General features: G+C 39.8%; 2 protein-coding genes across 2 annotated transcripts in view; one reads left to right on the forward strand and one right to left on the reverse strand.

Moving 5' to 3' along the window:
- asic4a (acid-sensing (proton-gated) ion channel family member 4a) overlaps positions 1-8,004 on the forward strand; it is a 75,666-nt gene extending 67,662 nt beyond the window's left edge. The window contains 4 exon segments of the mRNA XM_029458610.1: positions 1,087-1,178; positions 1,344-1,423; positions 1,961-2,071; positions 3,590-8,004. Coding sequence (XP_029314470.1) covers positions 1,087-1,178; positions 1,344-1,423; positions 1,961-2,071; positions 3,590-3,721 — 415 coding nt within the window. The 3' untranslated portion in view covers positions 3,722-8,004.
- Positions 8,005-8,818: 814 nt separating this feature from the next.
- On the reverse strand, positions 8,819-17,165 carry chpfa (chondroitin polymerizing factor a). The gene is made up of 4 exons (XM_029459373.1): positions 16,662-17,165; positions 14,707-15,271; positions 12,975-13,157; positions 8,819-12,855 (listed from the first exon to the last, which is right to left on the reverse strand). The coding sequence occupies exons 1-4, from the start codon at positions 16,949-16,951 to the stop codon at positions 11,593-11,595; spliced, it is 2,301 nt and encodes a 766-aa protein (XP_029315233.1). The 5' UTR covers positions 16,952-17,165; the 3' UTR covers positions 8,819-11,592.
- Between the last annotated feature and the right edge of the window lie 1,911 nt (positions 17,166-19,076).

Consider the following 19,076-nt stretch of genomic DNA (forward strand, 5'->3'; position numbering starts at 1 on the left):
CCTTTCCTTTAGTGCCACCCTCAGGAACAAAACACCACTAAAGCTCAGAGAATAGCAACATTTCATAACACTGCGCATGACATTTCAAATATTAGTTTTACAAAATAATCATAAAGCTTAATCTTAACATCTTTATGTTATCTTTATTCCTCAATGATAACTGCACTTTTGGTACTTGCCCAACTTGCACAGGTTGGGCAAGTACGCACATTAGAAATATGAAGATTTGTTCATTACAAAATAGATCAGCTTTAGTGTAGGACACAGGTGCCCCACAGATTCCCTTTTATTAAGTTCTACCATTCTTAATGTTTTCAAAATCAACAAACTGTTGATTTATACGTTTTTTCCAAAAACATTTTAATGATTACTTTAGCATATTTAGCACTACACATAAAAAACACACTAGACAATAGTCAATCTGAAATTCAAACCTCTCTAATTTTGCAAACTTTTCCCAGAAATGTTTAAAACTGTGCTTAGAAATTCCTAATTTATTTTGAAAATATAGAGTCTGGTTTGCAACAGATTGTTGCTGTAGTTATTAATACCAGTGAGATGTGCCTAACAGCTCCAAAATAAGACCAAGTGGACATTGTGTTAAGATTAATTTGTCAAAAATGACAGGGCTATAACTTTTAATCATGTTTTATGGAACATTTACTAATATTCAGATAATACTGAACCTAATGCATTTACAAAGTGCTTATATTGTAATTCCGCTCAGTGCCTAATAGGCAGGGATGTAGCAGAAAGTAAACATGCCTAAACCAAAGAGCTCACAACACTTAATATCACCAGACTTTCTAAATCCAGAGAGATCAGAGACGTGGCGGTGACTGAGCATGCTGTCTGTGCTCGTTCTGCTCATCTCAGTTAAACCCTGAAACACCTCATTATCTCACAATCACTGGTTGGAACTGTGTAAAGCGCTGTAGGCCTGACTATCCCATCATAACAATTTACAGTGAGCATAAAGATGACTCGGATTGCTATTTTTTCAAATGATGTTAGATTTGTAGTGAATTATAAAAACAGTGCAAGTATCTTTGTGTTTGATATTCACACCAACTCTTGTTTTCCCAGAGACAACTTCTTGGTCTTAGATATCTTCTTTGAAGCTCTGAACTATGAAACAATTGAACAAAAGAAAGCCTACGATGTTGCAGGTTTATTGGGTAAGATTTCTGTCACTTTTCTGAATATTTAAATAGACTTGTAGATGCTGAGTGAAATGTGTTTTTATGGTAGCTGCACTTACTCTACATTACCATTAGCAGCAAACAGGAACTGCTTTGGCATTACGTCTACTGTGCTTCTTCTTAAGTGCACCTTGTTTTCAGGGGACATTGGTGGACAGATGGGCTTATTCATTGGCGCCAGCATCCTGTCAATCCTTGAAATACTGGATTATATCTATGAGGTAAAGTACCTGTGCAAACCCAGAGCTAATGTGATGTAATAAGCAACAATTAACGGCCATTGTCCTCAGCAAGAGATGTGTTGCAACCGACAATTGTAACTATTTTAGAAAACACAACATGTTTATTTAAATTTTCTTCAATATTGAAACATTTGTATTGTTGTGTGTGTGTTAGTACATATTCCTGTTCTTCCCAGACATAATCTTTAGAACATCTAAGGACTGGCAGTGTAAATGATATCACTTATGCATGTGATGAGTTTTATTTGATTTCCAGGCTGGAGAAACTAATATCCGCTCAGGTCTGTGCAACTAACGCTGATCATAAAATGAACTCCTGTCTCAGCTGTCTCCGCTTTAAGCTTTCTAGCCAGCTACCTGCTGACTGCCAAACATGTATGAATAAAGCAGAATCAGAGGAAGGAACTGTAATGCAGACATCGCAGTAATGAACTCTTCACGCTGCTGCGTCTCTTGTCTTCCTCGCTCATCTCTGCTCTTTCACCCTCCCTGCTGCTGCGCTTTTGGTGAAACCAGATGATGAAGCAACGGCTACAACGTCTGCTGAGGCCGCAGAAAGAGGAGAAGAAGAACAAGCAGCAGCCCAGCACTGTTGCAACTGTGGGTCTAGAGGAAATAAAAGCAAAGGTACAGCACAGACTCTACGGTAACAAATAGCTGCTGTGTACCACTTTCCCTGCAGCACTGTAACTGCATTAGGAAACTACAAGGGAATAATTTAGGTTGAAGCAAATTAATATTTTGTCACTTCTAAAATAATGAAGAATATATTGTTCTTAATTAGTCTTAACCACGGTACATGTACAAAGCATGTCCTTCCCTGGAGCTTGGATTTGTTATCTGAACAATACACTTATTATCTCAACCATAACTGTGTCTCAATTCCACACAACAAACTGAAACTATAACAGGGTTTTCACTTTTAAACAAGTCAGCCAGCGAAACTGAAAATACCATTTATTCTCTTACCGTTCAATATTTGCAGCTTTGATTAGGTTTGGCTGGTGTGTCACAATTTACTTTCCAGTGGAGATATAGACATCAAATTAGTTTTAGGATATGGGGAGAAAAGCACTGTATTTTTTTAGGAGAATCCAATTCAGCTCTATTAACTTAAAACACATGCAGCGAATGTAAAAGTAATTGACAGCTACTATTTACCTCGCTAGCTATCTTTCTCTTGGATACCGTGGCCAAAGATGCATCTGTGGCTGAGTGTAAGCGTTGCACACACCATCTTACACATGAGGACAGGATCACTGAGTTTAGTTTGACCATCTTTCTGAATTATCAATAATTTACAGCTGAGAAAATTACAACATTTGTGTTGCATTTGGACACACGGGATACAGTATTACTAAACTGGGATATTTTTCATAAATCTTTTTATATTAAATAATGAAATTTAAAAGGAATACGTCAACATTTTGGGAAATACACTTTCTTCAAGAGTTATATGAGAAGATCATTTCAGATCAAATGGGCTTAGCGTAGCTTAGCATAAAGAAGCAGGGGTAAACCGCTAGCTACAGCTAACCAGTGTAAAGGTCTCTAAAAACACTTTGTATCTCATTTTCTTCAATCTATACTTTAACAGAAATATTAATAAAACAATTTGTGGTTTAAGGGAAAGTTGCATGTAACTGTAACTTTAAATGCCAGGTGCAGTAATACCAAACTGTACTCAGCAACCATATCTGGACATCACGCTGCATGTTTTCCCTTCTCTCTTCCCCTTACATGATCTTAAGCTATACTGTCATTAAAGGCAAAAATGCCCAGAAAATTCTCTTTAAAAAATGAAAGATCTTTAGATGTAGGCATTTATTTTAATTATTTATTTTAACAGAGGCAGGCTAGCTTTCCCCCTGATTCCAGTCAGAGTTAGACTTACTGCTTCTTAACTCCAGCTGCTTAGCACACAGACATGACATTGATCCCAAAATGTTTAACTTTTACTTGAAACTACAATGTAAATATGATATTTACAGCATGATCAAGGTATTTCAGTGGTGTCAGGGTTTTGAATGACCTTGTGAAGAGATTATTCTGCATCAATGTCATTTCACTGTTCTCATCTACGTATTGTCACATATGACGTAACACTTGATCGTGAAGCTGACTTGTTTGCTGTGCCTTCGGCAGGAGCCCAACGACATGACCCGGAGTCACCCAGAGGGGGCGTACGCCAACACGATCCTACCCAACCACCACCATCCACACCCTCACCACCATCATGCCGGGCACCACGGTGTGTTTGAGGACTTCGCTTGCTAGAGCCAACCATCGTACCCAGTCCTGGTGACACCAAAAGATAAAAGCCGTCTGTGTTCAGATCAATAACAGACCTTGGCATTTCCCTCGGTCCTTTGCTGTCACCAGTGAAAAGCTACAGCCAAAGTCGAACACCAAACTTGTGCTGCTAACGAAGCACTTGTACGCACAGTATGTAGGCACAAATTGGACACTGCTTTTTGTTTTTCTCTCTGGATGGGACTCCTCTCATCATTGTCCAGCTTCACGTAAGAAGTCTTTGCGTTTTCAGGAGCAGTTTTTGGTACATACTCACTACAAGGGAACAAGAGGAGGACTGCATGTCACCTTGATCCAGTTTATACTCCAATGATTTATTTATCCAGCTAGCATCTCTGATTTAGCTTTGTCTATATCCCTCCTCCAACTATTCCTTCATGACAAACACTCTGTACCATATCAAGATGTTACACATTCTAAATTATGTAATTATTTAAAGAGATACTATTATCTACTGTATATGTTCTTTATTGTATACAAAATGAGAATACTTACAGTAAACAAATCTTACTCATGTTACATCCATCCAAAAGACGAGGGGAACTATTTAGGCTGAACTGTATGCTTAGAAGATCTAGCAGCATCTTTCCACATGATACACTCTGTCTGGTTTGTGGTGAAGGTGTTAGAGAGTAGCATTGTACCTGTACATAAAGTCCAACTTTAAAATGAGAAAGTTATAAAGTTCTGTTTCAATGGTTGTTGTTTATATACAGTTAATATATAACTTATGTAATATGAATTTGAGTTATTTATACATTTTAGAAAATACTTTTGTATGACAATAACGGTCACGATTGTAGCATTTACTACACTTACAATCTGCAGATATGTCCGACTGCGTCAACACATTTGTCCAGGTAACAAAAATGAACTGTATCGTGACTATTATCTCCATGGTTTATTTTTATTTTTAATATGTGCTTTTTCCAAGACGACACTCAAATTTCGGATGAGGTTTGGCTGATGTGTATTAGTTATGACATAGTTGTACATAAGTTCTTCTTCTTAATCAAATCAAATGCCCAACATCCACTCTCCACTTTGGTAAGCATCATAACTTTAAGCTGACATAAGCAATAAGAAACAGAATTTTATTTTTTGCCGAGTCATCTCAGTCAGCTTGTGAGCCAGTACCACTGTGAAAGTGTAGCAGCTATTTACAGTGTTACATCTGTGTGTGTGTGTGTGTGTGTGTGTGTGTGTGTGTGTGTGTGTGTGTGTGTGTGTGTGTGTGTGTGTGTGTGTGCGTGTGCGCATGTGCACGTGCACTTTAACGTTTTGCACACTTGACTGAGCACATTAGGCTGATCTGATCCATGTGAAAAGGGAGTTTGAAAAAATCGGAATAGTTAGCAAGCATGGAGTTTTATTGCAGTTTTTAGCTAATATATGTAGAGTAAGGACAGCTCAGTTTAATTAAAAAATTGCCCTGGAGGCTGAAATATTCTTACGGAGTAACTCAATCCTCAATGGGCGGGACAAAGACACAAAAGAGCACAAGTTAGCTGAGTGGTAATGAAACATAAAACTCTTACATTAATTCATCCTTAATCATGTTTGTCATGGAAGGTCAGCCTTCCGCACTGCAGGAACTAAACAACTGGTAACCTCTGGCTTCCTATAATCTGATCTTTAGGGGATTTATGAGGCTTTGGTTCTTCCTTGCATTAATCTTTACAAATATACACGTTTTATAATGTTAAAAAGGCAACAGCTGTACTAACTACACTATGCCATATAAGTGGAACAGACAACAATGGAAGAAATGATGCAGATATTGATTTTCTTATTGCTCAAGTCAAAAAGGGGTCCAGCACTTAGAACCACTTTGTTTTTCAGCAGTTTGATCCTTCTACATTATCCCCTGCATTGTTTGGTTGTGTGTCGTCACCAGATGCAGAGAAATCTTCTTGTTTTTAATGGTTCCTTCACGAAACGTCTTTGTTTGCATAACAAAAACGTTTTTACAGTGTTTTTTTTATTTAAATATTGATTGTCCTCCTCAATATACAAGCAGTAGTAAAATGGCAGTTGCTGTTATGTTTGTTGTAGACACTTTTGTTGCGACACGACGACACATCTGCTTGTTCGATCACCATTAACGGCATTCTCGGTAAATCCAGAAAGTACCTGGAATTTGCATTTTGTATCCCATCCTGCTCGCGGAAGGGCCGGTTCCAAGAGGTGGCACAGGGGGGCCGACAGCTAGTCAGGGGGAGTCCATGGGGAATCAGAACATTCTATCGGAAATAAATACCGCGTTGAAAATTGACTTAGAAGAAATTGGGCAAGATTTTTAGTATTCCTTTTATGTGGTATTACATGAAAAGTGGCCGCTCACAAGACCTGATGTTGCCCCTGGTACTGTAGTCCAATGGCATTATGGGGGCCAATCATATGTCAGGGGAACCCTTTGAGACACGCCCCCGGCTCCAGGAACTAATTTACGAAGCGAGTTGTCGAAACAAAAGTAGAACCCTTGACGATGGCTACACGTTACACGTTCAGTTAAGTTCCTGCAGTGGAAAACGGATGATTTAAATAACAAGGGGCTAGTTATAGATTTCTGACACTAGAACATTTGTCATGATTTGACAATGTGCTTTGTATTAGTAGAAAGAGTTAACTGGGCCTCATCATATAATTTCCTCTCTTCTAACCCCTTTGCCTTCATCACTGGGCTTCAATCTCATGTAACTGACAGTAACGGCACACTAGCGTTATCTTTTGCTCTATTTGTTTAGCTTCATATTCGCTTTCAGGATGATGCAATGCCAGGGATGTGGTCTATTTTTAATTACCTCTCACCCACAAAATATCCATTTGTACAATTTACAATTCACATTCAGTGTAACACAGGACCACATGTCCTAAATCACAAGTGTGTGTCTTGGTGGAGATGTTGATCACGTTTCCCCCATAGCGGGCGAGCAACTTATTTGCTATCATGCAGCAGTTTGGGCTTCAAAAACTGACATCACATTCTGTTTTGTTGCTTATTGTGAACAAATGTTGTTGGACTTAATTTGACTGAGAGTATAGCCCTAAACTGCACAAAGTCAAGCCTGCTTAAAGCCCCGTAACTTCTGACAGGCCTTTGACTCCACTCATAATAATAATTAGTAATTCATAACATTTGTCTGGGCAATGTATGATATACTTAACATCACAGGACATCATGTTAACAAATAACGACATCATTTTTCTGTTAATTCTATCGCTGCATTCTGTTGCCGCAATATTGCTATTCATCACTTTAGCTCACAATGAGATTCCACAGTCCTCCATCTGTCAAATCCCATCCTCCTGTCAAGTAATCATGGGTTATACATGGCTGTTTAATATTCATAATCATGTGTCACTTTGACATTTTCAAAAGGTTCCCAATCACAGTCTCTGATGGCATCCTGTACAGTCTATGCATAACAATCTTCTCCTCTGTCATCAATAATTGTAGCTATCCTCAGACGAGTCACACAGGGGCCAGTGTGCTGAGAGGAATACTGGGCCGCATTATCACTGTAGAGTTGTGTTTGAATGGTCGAGCCTGGAGTCGAAGTAGAAAGCTTGTCTATCCTCCAGATGCTGAGATGTACAGATGCAGATGTAAAACACAACCTGATTCATTCTGTATACAAAAGCATTAAAACACCGAAAAGTGGATCAGAAAGAGTTGATTTTACAACAGTTTGTGCGAGGTGCCACGGGACTGAGCGGTGGGCGGCAGGTCTGTACTGTAGCAGATGGGACAGCTACCCTGCTTGATAACATGTAGCTCGCATTCCTGGGATTCCTCAAGCCTCTACTCTGAGCTCGCTTCTTGCACAGCTCTTAGGGCATACCTTTTTATAGCTCCATGACATTCAGTCACATGTGCTTATTACATTACCCGTAGAAATCAACTTAATCCGAGCAGCCACCGATGTTAACTTCTGAAGATCTGCTGTTATGTCCTTCTTTTACAGCTGCTTATTTTTGAGGTCTGAGAAGTCATCTGAGAAGAGAGAAAAAATATGAGTGCAGGGTGACACACGCAGCTGTCAGGAATTCCTAAGTAGGAATTCCATCCCTCATCTGACAGTCAAGGAAATGGACCGTCACTGCAGCAACTCGGAACGCTGACATTTTGTACAGATGTGTGATCTTGTGATTATTTTCTCTGTTAGAACACATTTTATAAATGTTAAATATGGTAAATACAATAACTATTAAAGTTTAGATTGGTAAAACCAGTGCCTCCTAAATCCAGAGCCCATTCACTTTGTAACTGCATGTTGTCCATTTTGTTCTTCTCAACAATATTTTTTTATTTTGCCACACATTGAAGCCTTTCAACCACTGACTATAAGGCATTGCTATAAAAATGACGTACAAGGTAAAAAAAAGAAGAAAAAAAAGACTAACGGCATCGCAAAGGTAGGTTTTGGGGAGACAATATGGGACAACTCAGATGGCCTTTGAAAAAGTGTCATTATCTAGTCAGTTTGTGTGATTCTGCTTCCCTCCAGGTGAACCAGAATTGCCGTGAAAACTGAAAACTTCTAGCACCAGTTTTTGGGGACATGAAACCACTGTGCCCCTGTGTGGGAGGAGAAAGTACTGGGATTGAACGTAAAACGAAGTACAAAATAATGACTTACAATTAACTCCCAGCTGCTCTGTAGTTATGTGGTTTTACAGCATGCCTCAGGGTAGTGCACATGGACCCTTGAAATAACTAAAGCTGTAATTAAGGTTGCAACGTTTTCCGTTTTTACCAGGCCCAGACATCAGGAATACCTCTCACATGGGAGGGAATGTTAACTGCAGTCCTACTGAGCACACGCTGGGAACATGGATGAGATAACCTTACCCGTGTGTAGTAGAAATATCATTTGCAAATGTTGTTCAGTAAAGCTGATCAGCAGCGGGCAGCCAGTCCTGGTGTAGGACCTGTGCTGCAGACAGTAAACACGCTCTTCTGCTGACACCTAAAGGACAAACTGGATTCTGTAGCGGCAATACAAAAAAATCCATTTTCTTATCTTAAACAAAAAAAATGAAGAGGAAGTGTTTTTATTCAAATACTCTTTATTTAAAAATTACAATAATTCACAGTTCATTGGGGAATTAAAGCACACAATTAAATGTGATGAGCATTAATTAAAACGTATCGCTTTGGTTATACTAGTACCCATATGCATAAAATTATGTAAACCGATAGGTCCAAACATCAATGAAAAAGAAATGAGCCTATGTATTTGCCTGCTCTTTGAAATGAATTGATTGAAAGTGAGAGTGAAATACACACATTTTAAATTGTCTTTACGGTCAAATTACATGATTTTCAAAGCACAAAATACAAAAGGAAGATACAGGATGTTTAATGTTGTCACAAAAAATAATAAAAGTATCATTTGCTGTGTACATGAAGCTACTAAAGACTTAAAAATAGAATCTATAAAATATTTATACATGTACAGAGAATGCCGTGGAAGCCTCTGTTAGTGCGGAAGTATTCAGAATCTGCATAATTCATAGAGACTGATAAATAAGTTACGGACAAAATACTCAGAGACTTCGCTCAGCGATGGTGGTGGTGTTAACAGCACAGGGTGATTAATCTGCCACGCTCGCTTAATTTTAAGCTTCTCACGTCTACAGAAGGCAGAGACGACGCAGATCACCACAATAACTTCATATTGTAATCTAAGCCCTCCATCTTTCACAGTGGTTTTTTGGAAGATTCGGTTTCCATTTCCGCACATTGTTAGTGTCGTACTCTTCTGCTCTCGTCAAGAAAGAGATGCGTTATAAAATGACCTCTATGGTCTTTGTTTACATGGCAGAAAATACAGCAAACACTGTTGAGGATCACCACTGTGGATGTAGTGTTTCCAACAAATACTTTGAATCCAATTAAAGTTAAATAAAAAAGGACTTGCCTTAATTGTATGCATTTCAAAGCAAATGTGATGATGAAAAGTGTCTAGTGTCAGCAAAATACATTAAAGGTCTTGTCAAAAGAAATTACAGTGTATTTACTTACATTGAAAAGAAAGCACACGTTACTTTATGTAAAGCTATGAACAGTCATGTGATAAACACACAGCTGTACTCGCAGCAGATGTCTTTGAAATGAAAAGTCCATCGGACATCTAGCCAGTTGTGTAATCTCTAATATTGCACATTATACTATACTAATAACTTTCTGGTGTCCAGTACCGCTACCTCCACAACCACCACTCAATAATGGAGAAAAGGCCTTTTCTAGAACCATTTCTAAAACTGAGCTCAGGAAATGCAGGACAATGACATCATTCAATAATTTAGAAAAAATACATTGGAACATTTAAACATATTCTTTAAGAGTATAAAAAATAGTCTGCTATTCTTGATGTGGAAAAAAGGTTCCATACATTGTTCATTTAATAATCATTTCTAAACTAATTAAATCCTGTTTTAAAGTACCACTTCAATGAGGACTCACCTGGGCAATCACTTCAGACATTTACCAAGGTGATTTATTTCCCCCCCATTATTCATGATTCTCCTTTGCCTCCTGAATGAAAATGTTCTTGCAACATCAAAAGGGTTCATGGAGAAAACTTTAACTCAAATACACACTGCTGGCCTACTGGAATACACTAGTCTTCATCTATGACCTCTGAAGACTAACGGAAAATACTTTCTACCGACTCCTTCCCTGCTTTGAGGCACGTATACAACCTGTGGATTCAAGTCACCTTTAAAAAACGTAAGGTTCGCCGACTAGCTATTTAATTCTGCCAGCTATGGAACAGACTTTATCCACAGTGAAAGATAATATATCCCACCCATTCAGAGTTATGATTCGTGTTGGAAGTTGAACTGCAAAACTGTGTAGCAAAGATCATTTCAGCATAATGAAACAGTCAGTGTCAAGGCACGTAAAGAAAGATGCGCTTTTGTAAAACAGTATATATCAAAAGCTCAATGTTTCAATGTGAAGGGGCACACAATCTGTGGTGCGATATACTAATGTATATCCATTAGAGCTATACACTAAAGGTCCATTTCACAATATCTTTGATATTAACATTAAAAGGCACAATGAGCAGGGTTTGTAAACACAACATTTAAAGTCGGCCCCTCTTCCCCGGCTCAACGAGGGTTACTGGTGCTCGCCAGCAGTTGAAAGCCAACCCCAGAGTCGCTCTTGTTTGGGAAGGAGCTCTGTCCACTTTGTACTCGCTGTATTGTCATTTTTTTCAGCGCTGTGTACACCATTTGTGTGGCTTCCTCTTGGATCTGTGCTTACGATCTGGTCTCTGCTCGCTATGTTTTTCGACAAGAAACAAAATCTTACTCATTGTGCCTTTAAATCAAATGGCATTCTAGAAATGTGAAAGCGTTGCAGCTAGTAATTTGGATCCCACTGAATATTGGAATTACACTGGACACATGAAGAGAAAGGTGACTCCAAGGGGTCACCTATGCGGCCTTGTGTCCACTGGGTCTTAAACATAACAACTGGATGAGCCAGCACCACGTCAAGGTGCTCCTGTGGTGAGTTTTGCCACCTAGTGGTGAACAATTGTTAAACACAGCTTTCAGAATCGTCCATGTAGCAACAACATTTGGTTCTGGCAACTCACCTGTATGGACAAGTAATGTAAACATTAAAAAGGAAAGGTTTCATTAGGGAATGTACTGCATTCATTTTCCAAACTAGCTAAAACCTCCAACAAGAAAATAATCCTCGATCCTTGTCCCAAGTTCTGCCTCGCATCAAGAGGCCATTACAACAAACACACAGCCTTTAACATCCATTTAAAGACATACAGTACATGAGCAGAAGTTCACTGCTGGTTTCAAGTGCTGTTTCCTTGTTCTTGCTCAAACAGGAGCATGGCGAGCTGGGAACAAGAACCGAGACCTTCCAAGTTGCTCTGAACACATCTATGATAGATGTCTTCACTGAGACGTGGGTTGCAGGCTTGGTAGCTGTACTGCTGGTGCAACGCTGGCTCTACTGCCCTGAATACGTGCAGGCCTGAATACTTTAAGAACATGTCGAAGATGTCCAGGGTATCTAAAATCTCCTCATTCTCTTGGACGTCTGCCACCATTCGCGTGCGTGTCGCCATGTAGTCCGAGTTGTAAAAACACGCTTCTTCAAATGACCTGCGGTCAAAATGGCCTGCATCCTTGATCAGATCGACTGTGGCCGGACGCGGCTGGTTGTGATAAGCTATGTCAGGATTGAAGTCCTGGAAATGGAGGGGGAAGAACACCTGCCAGTTGTTTATGGAATTCATGCGGCAGCGGTTCAGAAATTCTGAATTGACATGTGTGTTGACGTTAGCCAGGAAGAACAGCGAGTCAACTGGGTGCTTCTTCGAGATGATGTCCATGAATTTGATCTGGGATGGTGTTTCTGTTTTAACACTTATCCATGGGATTTTTATTGTAGGGTATTTACGTTCATAAGTGTTTATCTGAGTCTTCACGCTGGCAAATATATCATTCTGGTTGACTTGCTGTGCCTCCACTGGGTCATAAATAAACAAGAATGTGAGGATGGCATTTTCACTGGTCTCAAAAGCATTTGAGGCAAAGACTTGTAGGAAATGGTCAACAAAGCTCCGGTCCTGCAGAGTAAGAGGTATGATGATGTGAATCCTTGTAGCTTCAGTGACATAAGGCATCGGGATGATTTCAGTCCGACTCAAAGGTCGCACCAGATGAACTCGCTTAGTGATGGAACGGCTGTGACCTTTCTGGTTCACCACCTCCAGCTGAAGGTCCAAGGTGTACTCCATGCCCCTGACGGGGTCGAAGCGTCTGTACCCGTTAATCAGCTGCTGCTTCTTCAGTTGAAGGACAGGCTTATACTTCTTGTTCAGCTCTACCATGGCTATGTCAATGACATCGGCCACATCCATGCGGTCAATACCTTGCAGTTCACACTTTGGAGAGCCATCGATACATGAATAAATCTCCTCCTCCGTGAAGTATTCCCACTTCAGAACTTCAAACCGAGATTTTGGTTCAAAAGGTGGATTGATCCCCACGGGCCACTGTGCGCTTCTGTTGCCCTCGAAAGCAACCACACTCACGTTCTTTATTTCTGCCTGTGGAAACACAAGAAGTGTTCAGATCTAGCTGACCCGCCAGAGGCAAGCAAAGAGAAGCCAGGTTTTTATTTTTGACTGAACCATGGGTGATTTGTGGCACTTGAAAAGCAGCTTACCTGCAGTTTAGCAATCTCATCGTAAGTCTTCTGGAGTTCAAGCTCAGTGAAGTATCTGTGCAGCCTGTACATCTGTTCAGGGTCAGACACTGGATGGACGGTCAGAGCTTTCTTGAACTGTTCACTTTGTTCTTTACTCGGATCAGAGTTTTTTCCCAACTCATAATAGTGGTACTGAAGCCCCTGCGAAGAAAAAGAGTCTTTTCATGAGGCATCTTAAATCCGGAATGACATAAACATCCATAATGTTTTCAAAGCATAGTTGTTATGCTGTGCTGCTTCCCTTCAAACAGACATTATCTAGACTGCATCTTTGGCTTATCTTCACTGCAAACAGTCTGATTTCAACCATAATTGCATAGTGAAGGGAAGACAGGGATTCATTTTGTAAGAATTGAACACTATCAAAGTTAAGTGCATTTTAAGAATTTAATTTGTTCTGAGAGTATGGGGTTTAATTAAGAGATGCTTTATCTCAATTAATTTCTCCCTTTGTTATGGTCACTGCAGCATCAGGTTAAAAAGCAACAGTTAAGAATTTAAAAGGTTGAAACCTAATAACACAAATGACCACTTAAAGACACAGTCACTTAAGCTGAAACCCGCCTCACCTAAGGAGCTTGAGTGATTAAAAAAAGTGAATCCAATCTGATCAAACTATTAAAAGAACAAAGAGTAGAGACGCTGCTTAACTGAGCAGTGAAGCCACTCTGCTGCAAATGTTTGCCAACAGCCTGTAGTGGTACACTTAGTGAAGCATTATCTGTGCCTAATGTCATCAATGTTGTCTCTTAACAGAAAAATTGATGTCTGGCTCTGTGTTCAGGCTGTTTTCTTCGCCCAACCAGGCCTTTTAACTTTTCCCCTGCTTCCCTCCCTCGTTTAGGGGGGCTCTGCTGGAGCTCTTCTGGCTCAGGGCACTTAAGTTAGCCATGCAACTCCCGCTCAACTGTGTAACAAGATGGTATCCTGCACTGTGTCATGGCCGAGGAGGAGGAAATGGAAGCAAGAAAACAGTGGAATAACTCAACAAGATACTGGCCCACATGTATATTGTATAAATAGTAAGAACACATTTACATTGATAACCTTCTGACAATATATTTGAATATGTTGACAAAGATCACAAACTTTAGCATAAATGATGCAAACTGAATGCAACAAGCGATCGCCTGAGAGGGCACTGAGACAGATCAGAGCTCCATGGACCTTGTTTGACCTTAAATACTAATGACATTACAGGAGCCGAGCGTGTTGACCCACAGAGGATTTTCACACCATTGAACCTCAGTAAGAGTGAACTCAGACTCTGCTTGCCTGTGTACCTATTCCAAGTTGCTGCTTGAGCTGTGTTTGGGGGGGGTGGGGGGGGAGAAAGGCTAAAGGTTATTAGCAATCTACTCTGTAATATAAATACCACCTTTGTGCTACAAAGGTAATTACACTTTTATATAGGTGTCTGTCAGTTTTAAGTGCTGTCCCTGAGGCAAAGCATGATTTCTGCCATGACAGTTTTCTTTTTCTGTCTCACTGCTGTTCTGAATGACAGCCTGAGCATTTGTTCCCTTTGTAGCTCATCATTCATTTTAACTATGAACTGCCTCATCTCCTTTAAATATCAGAGTTAAAGAAGTTTTATGGATTAAAAAAATAATGTGTAATTGAAAACAGAGGTGACTGGTGTTGAATAAGTACTGTGTGATCACATACCGCATTATTGCACTCAACCTACCTGAAATTCACTGACGCAGTTTGTGTGTGTGTAATCAATGATGCATCTTCCGAGCCACTCGTCAGGCCTCGCGCTCAGGATGTCATTCCTGCAGTTTTCCAGGTAGGGCTGGAGTCGGAGGAGCAAGGTACGTGACAAGAGGTACCCGTACCCTCCGTAGCAGTACTTCCCTTCCATTTCTCCACCTATGAACTCCTCAGGTTTGCCCATGTAAAGCTCTCGATCCATACTCAGGTGATCCACCAGGGCTCTGATCCTGTCAGCTTCTGTGTAGGCGTCATCTTGGACAAAGTAAAACCAGTCGTATTCATTGATGTAATGGTCTAAGATGTATTTGATGTTCTGAAACATGTTCCATATCAGCCTCTCATCTCCATGAGAGACAACAAACATGCCGTGAGGGACTTTGCGGTTGCGCATGCCGGTGAAGAAGAGCACAGAGTCCAGGTGATGGCTGATGGTGCGATTGACAGCTACGCCCAGAGTGTTAATGGTGTTTTTGGATGTCAGGACCCCGACGAACAGACGCTCTCGTATCCCCAACTCTGTGCTTATGTATTTAGCTCTGAAAAACAAAACAAAAAGCCACTGAATAAATGCTAAATAAACATTTATTTCAAAATATATTAAAAGACAACAAAGTTTCACCACAATGACCAAATCTCCAACTTACTGTCACACCAAAAGACATTATTTTGACCAACAACAGTAGTTTATAAAAAGCCATTTTGGATCTGTGGGTTTGTCTACCAAATGTCATGGACATTCTGGGAGTTATTACACTATAAACAAGAAAAACCATAAGCTCTTCTACTATTCTACTGTTGCAAAAGCCAACAGGCAAGGACTTGAACTGTGATTCATCACTTCAACCAACCTAACTTATGCCTTTAGTATACTGTGAATGGCTTCTATTATGCCTCTTAATAGAGCTACAACAATTTGTGGATTCATTGATTTGCAGATGAATCAGCAACTATTCTTCCAAGCAAAAATGCCAAACATTTGCATGTTCAGGCATCTCTAATTTAAGGATGAACTACTTTTCTTTAACATATTTATTAGTAAAATAAACATATTTGGGATTTGAACGGTTGGTCGGACAAAACAAAAACATTTGAACACAGCACTTTGGGCTCTACATAGTTATGATGAGCTTTTTTCACAACCTTTTGACATTCAATAACCTAAACAATTAATCAATTAATCTAAAAAAACTATCTGTAATCAATAATGAAAATAACCTTTAGTTGCAGCCCTAACTTTTATATTACAACCCCACAGCAAGGCACTGGTTGCCAGTGAAACCTGGATAAACCTGGATGGTGAAATGCTTTAAGATCTAACCTCAGCAGAACTTCTCCACAGGGAAAAGTCTCTTTCTCGGAATTGCAACGCAATGCCACCACTTTGGGTGTGAGGGCTAACATTGGAACAAGGTCTCTAGCTAGGAAATCTTGGAAATGTCTGCCTGTTTACAAAGAAACTGTAAGTGGAACTCATTCAGCATGGAGACATGGCACAACACGTAGCTAATCTTAGCTCTGTGGCAGGGAAAGTTAGCAGGTAGACATCACCAGAGAAGTTGGGCTGTAGACCACTTTTTATCAGACTTTTTGTGCCATTTGGGATCAAGGCCAGTGACATCAGGGGGAGGGAAAAAAACCTCCAGAATTAAACTTAGTTATGGTTGCCATTTGGTTTTGTATTATTAGTCTTATTCATCATGTTGTCGGTTTAAAATATCACGCTCACATGACACCCAGTGACACCTGTACATCTATCAATAAGTGAACACATTGATTATCAGTCCTCTACTACTGAGGATGAGCTACGGCCTGTAACGGTAGTCTATAATGATGTGGCCTGTATTTAAAACCAGTATAAGCCATATATTGTAAGCCTAGTTACAAACTGTGTTCACCAGTTAAAGTAAACGGCCATACATAGCTTACCTGAAAACTTTCTTGGGGGCACCCTGTTGGACTTGTTTATATGGGACTATTCGCGGTTCAAAATCCTCTTCGGACTCCACATCGTTGATAGTCGAAATGGAGTTGGGCTTTCGGGCTCCTTTGAGCTGTCCATCCTGACCAACAGTCACATCCTCACCCTCCTTACCTTCACGGTAACACGCTTCTTCCGTCCAGTTTACACTCAATAAACTCAACGTGAATCCTAAAGAAATACCGATTACCACCGGGCCGACCGACCGCAGGACAGAAATAAACGCTGAAAATCTCATCTTGTGCGTCGGCTCCTCTGTCTGACAGCACCGCGTCGCTTCAAAAGCGTCCAAACAGGCCTCTGGTCCGGGACGGGTCAACTATACATCAAGCCTGACTCTAAGCGGCAGTATCGACATTCAACTTAAAGAAAAGATGTAACTTCTTCCTTAAATTTTTACGCAGGATTCTTACGTGTCAGTGTAGCTGCTACCTGGCTCCTCCCCGGCCAGACGTTAGCATCGGAGGCGGGTCTAGTTCCAGAATGTGTGGATGCATTCAGGCTACGCAAGGCGGATGGATATTCAACAACGCTGAAGGCAGGAAACTGTGAACTGGAACATAACCAGAGTGCCTCTGTCTGTTTACACCAGGTGATGACCTCTATTCATATATGCTGTTATATTCACTGAATTGTAAAGGGTAATGTTTTTTTTTATTATTTGTCTGCAGTTTTTAATGTTTAATTATAACAAATCAATAAAAGATATCAAACCATAACATTTGTCAGTAACTTAACTGCATTCACCTACAATTTTTAGGTATTTGTACTTTAAGGATTTACATTTAATGCCGAAAAATAGTTCCACTCCACTTCAGTTAAGAGGGAAACTTTTTACTCCACTAAATGTATTTGACATCTCGGATTACTTTACAAATAAACTCCAACGCGACCAACTAACAGTAGTATGCTAGTTACTAATTAATGCATTAGTAATAATAATTTAAAAAATATATAAATCTTTAGTTTTTGCTTTTATTTTTGATACTTTCATTACATGTTGCCCATCCATATTCTTTTGACTTAAGTAACATTATAAATTCAGGATAATAATGCTTTTAATTAAGTCTTTTTGGGTGTGGTTGTAAAAGGATGTGAATACTTTCTCCGACATCCTGGGACTGACATGCACCTTCATGCTTTTCTGGATGAACACCATTATTAGCAGACTGATAGTCAAGGTGTTAGGTGTAATTTAAGATATTTAAGTTTATTCTGTTTTTCCAGGTCACTTGTTTAGTCGGGTCTAGCCTCCTTTGATGATTGAAAACAAAATGGGCTCGTTAAACAGTTTGTTATCACACATTTTACAACCCAATGAAATCTATTGTTTCTTCATAGAGTTTACCTTATAACCCAATTCATATCACATTACGTTATTAAGGATGAATCCAGAGTTTAAAATGAGTACAATGGTGCACTTCACAACTTCAGTCAAGTTTCTCCAGACCATCATTATTAACGATCCACGAGAAAAGTAATCTCTCTGCAGCTGCTTGATGTGTATTTCAGTGATGATTAGCTAAGTGTTCAGCTCGTCCAGCTGGCTCCAGCTGTTCTGTATCCAGCCTCTGTGCTCCTCATGTCAGGGCCAGTGTTCTTTGTGATCTGCTCAGTTGATCCTTCAACTGCATCTTTTTGAGTTCTTATCTGAAACTGGCTGCCCCTGATCTCACCCATCTCACTTAGACATCCGGCCTCCCCATAAGCCCCACACAGCCCGAGCAGCAGAATAACAGAACTCCTCAGTGGCCAGTTAAAGGTCTTCAAAGAAATGTCTTCACTTCAAAACCTCATTTATGTCCCTCTCTGTGATATGCAACTAAAATATAAAAAGTATCCTCTTATGGAATATTGTGATTGTGCTTGACATCCTCTTTTATGTGTTTTTATGCTTTTTCATTTAGTAAGGTACAAATAAAATCTCAGCTCTCTTGTGCCCTCTGGTGGAAACCAAAATACTAACCTCAGTCAGATCATATAAAAGGGTTATTCAAGGTGATTAAGGTCTAGGGTCGGGGTTTAGAGAATAAACTATTACTGACAGTATTTTACATTTTACACACATGTGATCTACTAAACTATTATACATGCATCCCCAGATCACTTAAAGCTCTTGAAAAAAGCAATATTGAATTTCACACTAATAATTATTTTCTTTGCTAACAAATCTGCTGAATAAATACATTTCCATTTACTACAAGATTCCCTCTTTGTGTTACTGTTACTGTTGCTTTGTGTTTCCTTGTGTTGCAAGGAAATACTTTCCGGGGAACACTCAGTACTAAAAAGACTGTAAGATATCGACTTGATTAGTATAAGTGACAATGCTGTAGCCTCATATCAACTTCAGGTAAACTGTG

Source organism: Cottoperca gobio, chromosome 21, assembly GCF_900634415.1.
Source record: "Cottoperca gobio chromosome 21, fCotGob3.1, whole genome shotgun sequence".
NCBI lineage: Eukaryota > Metazoa > Chordata > Actinopteri > Perciformes > Bovichtidae > Cottoperca > Cottoperca gobio.

Excerpts from the sequence above, each read along its gene's own strand:
- chpfa (XM_029459373.1), bottom strand. The coding sequence starts at position 16,951 with ATGAGATTTTCAGCGTTTATTTCTGTCCTGCGGTCGGTCGGCCCGGTG. Across the intron at positions 13,158-14,706 it reads ACTGCGTCAGTGAATTTCAG|GGGCTTCAGTACCACTATTA; the intron begins GTAGGTTGAGTG and ends TTTTCTTCGCAG. Across the intron at positions 12,856-12,974 it reads ATGAGATTGCTAAACTGCAG|GCAGAAATAAAGAACGTGAG; the intron begins GTAAGCTGCTTT and ends GTGTTTCCACAG.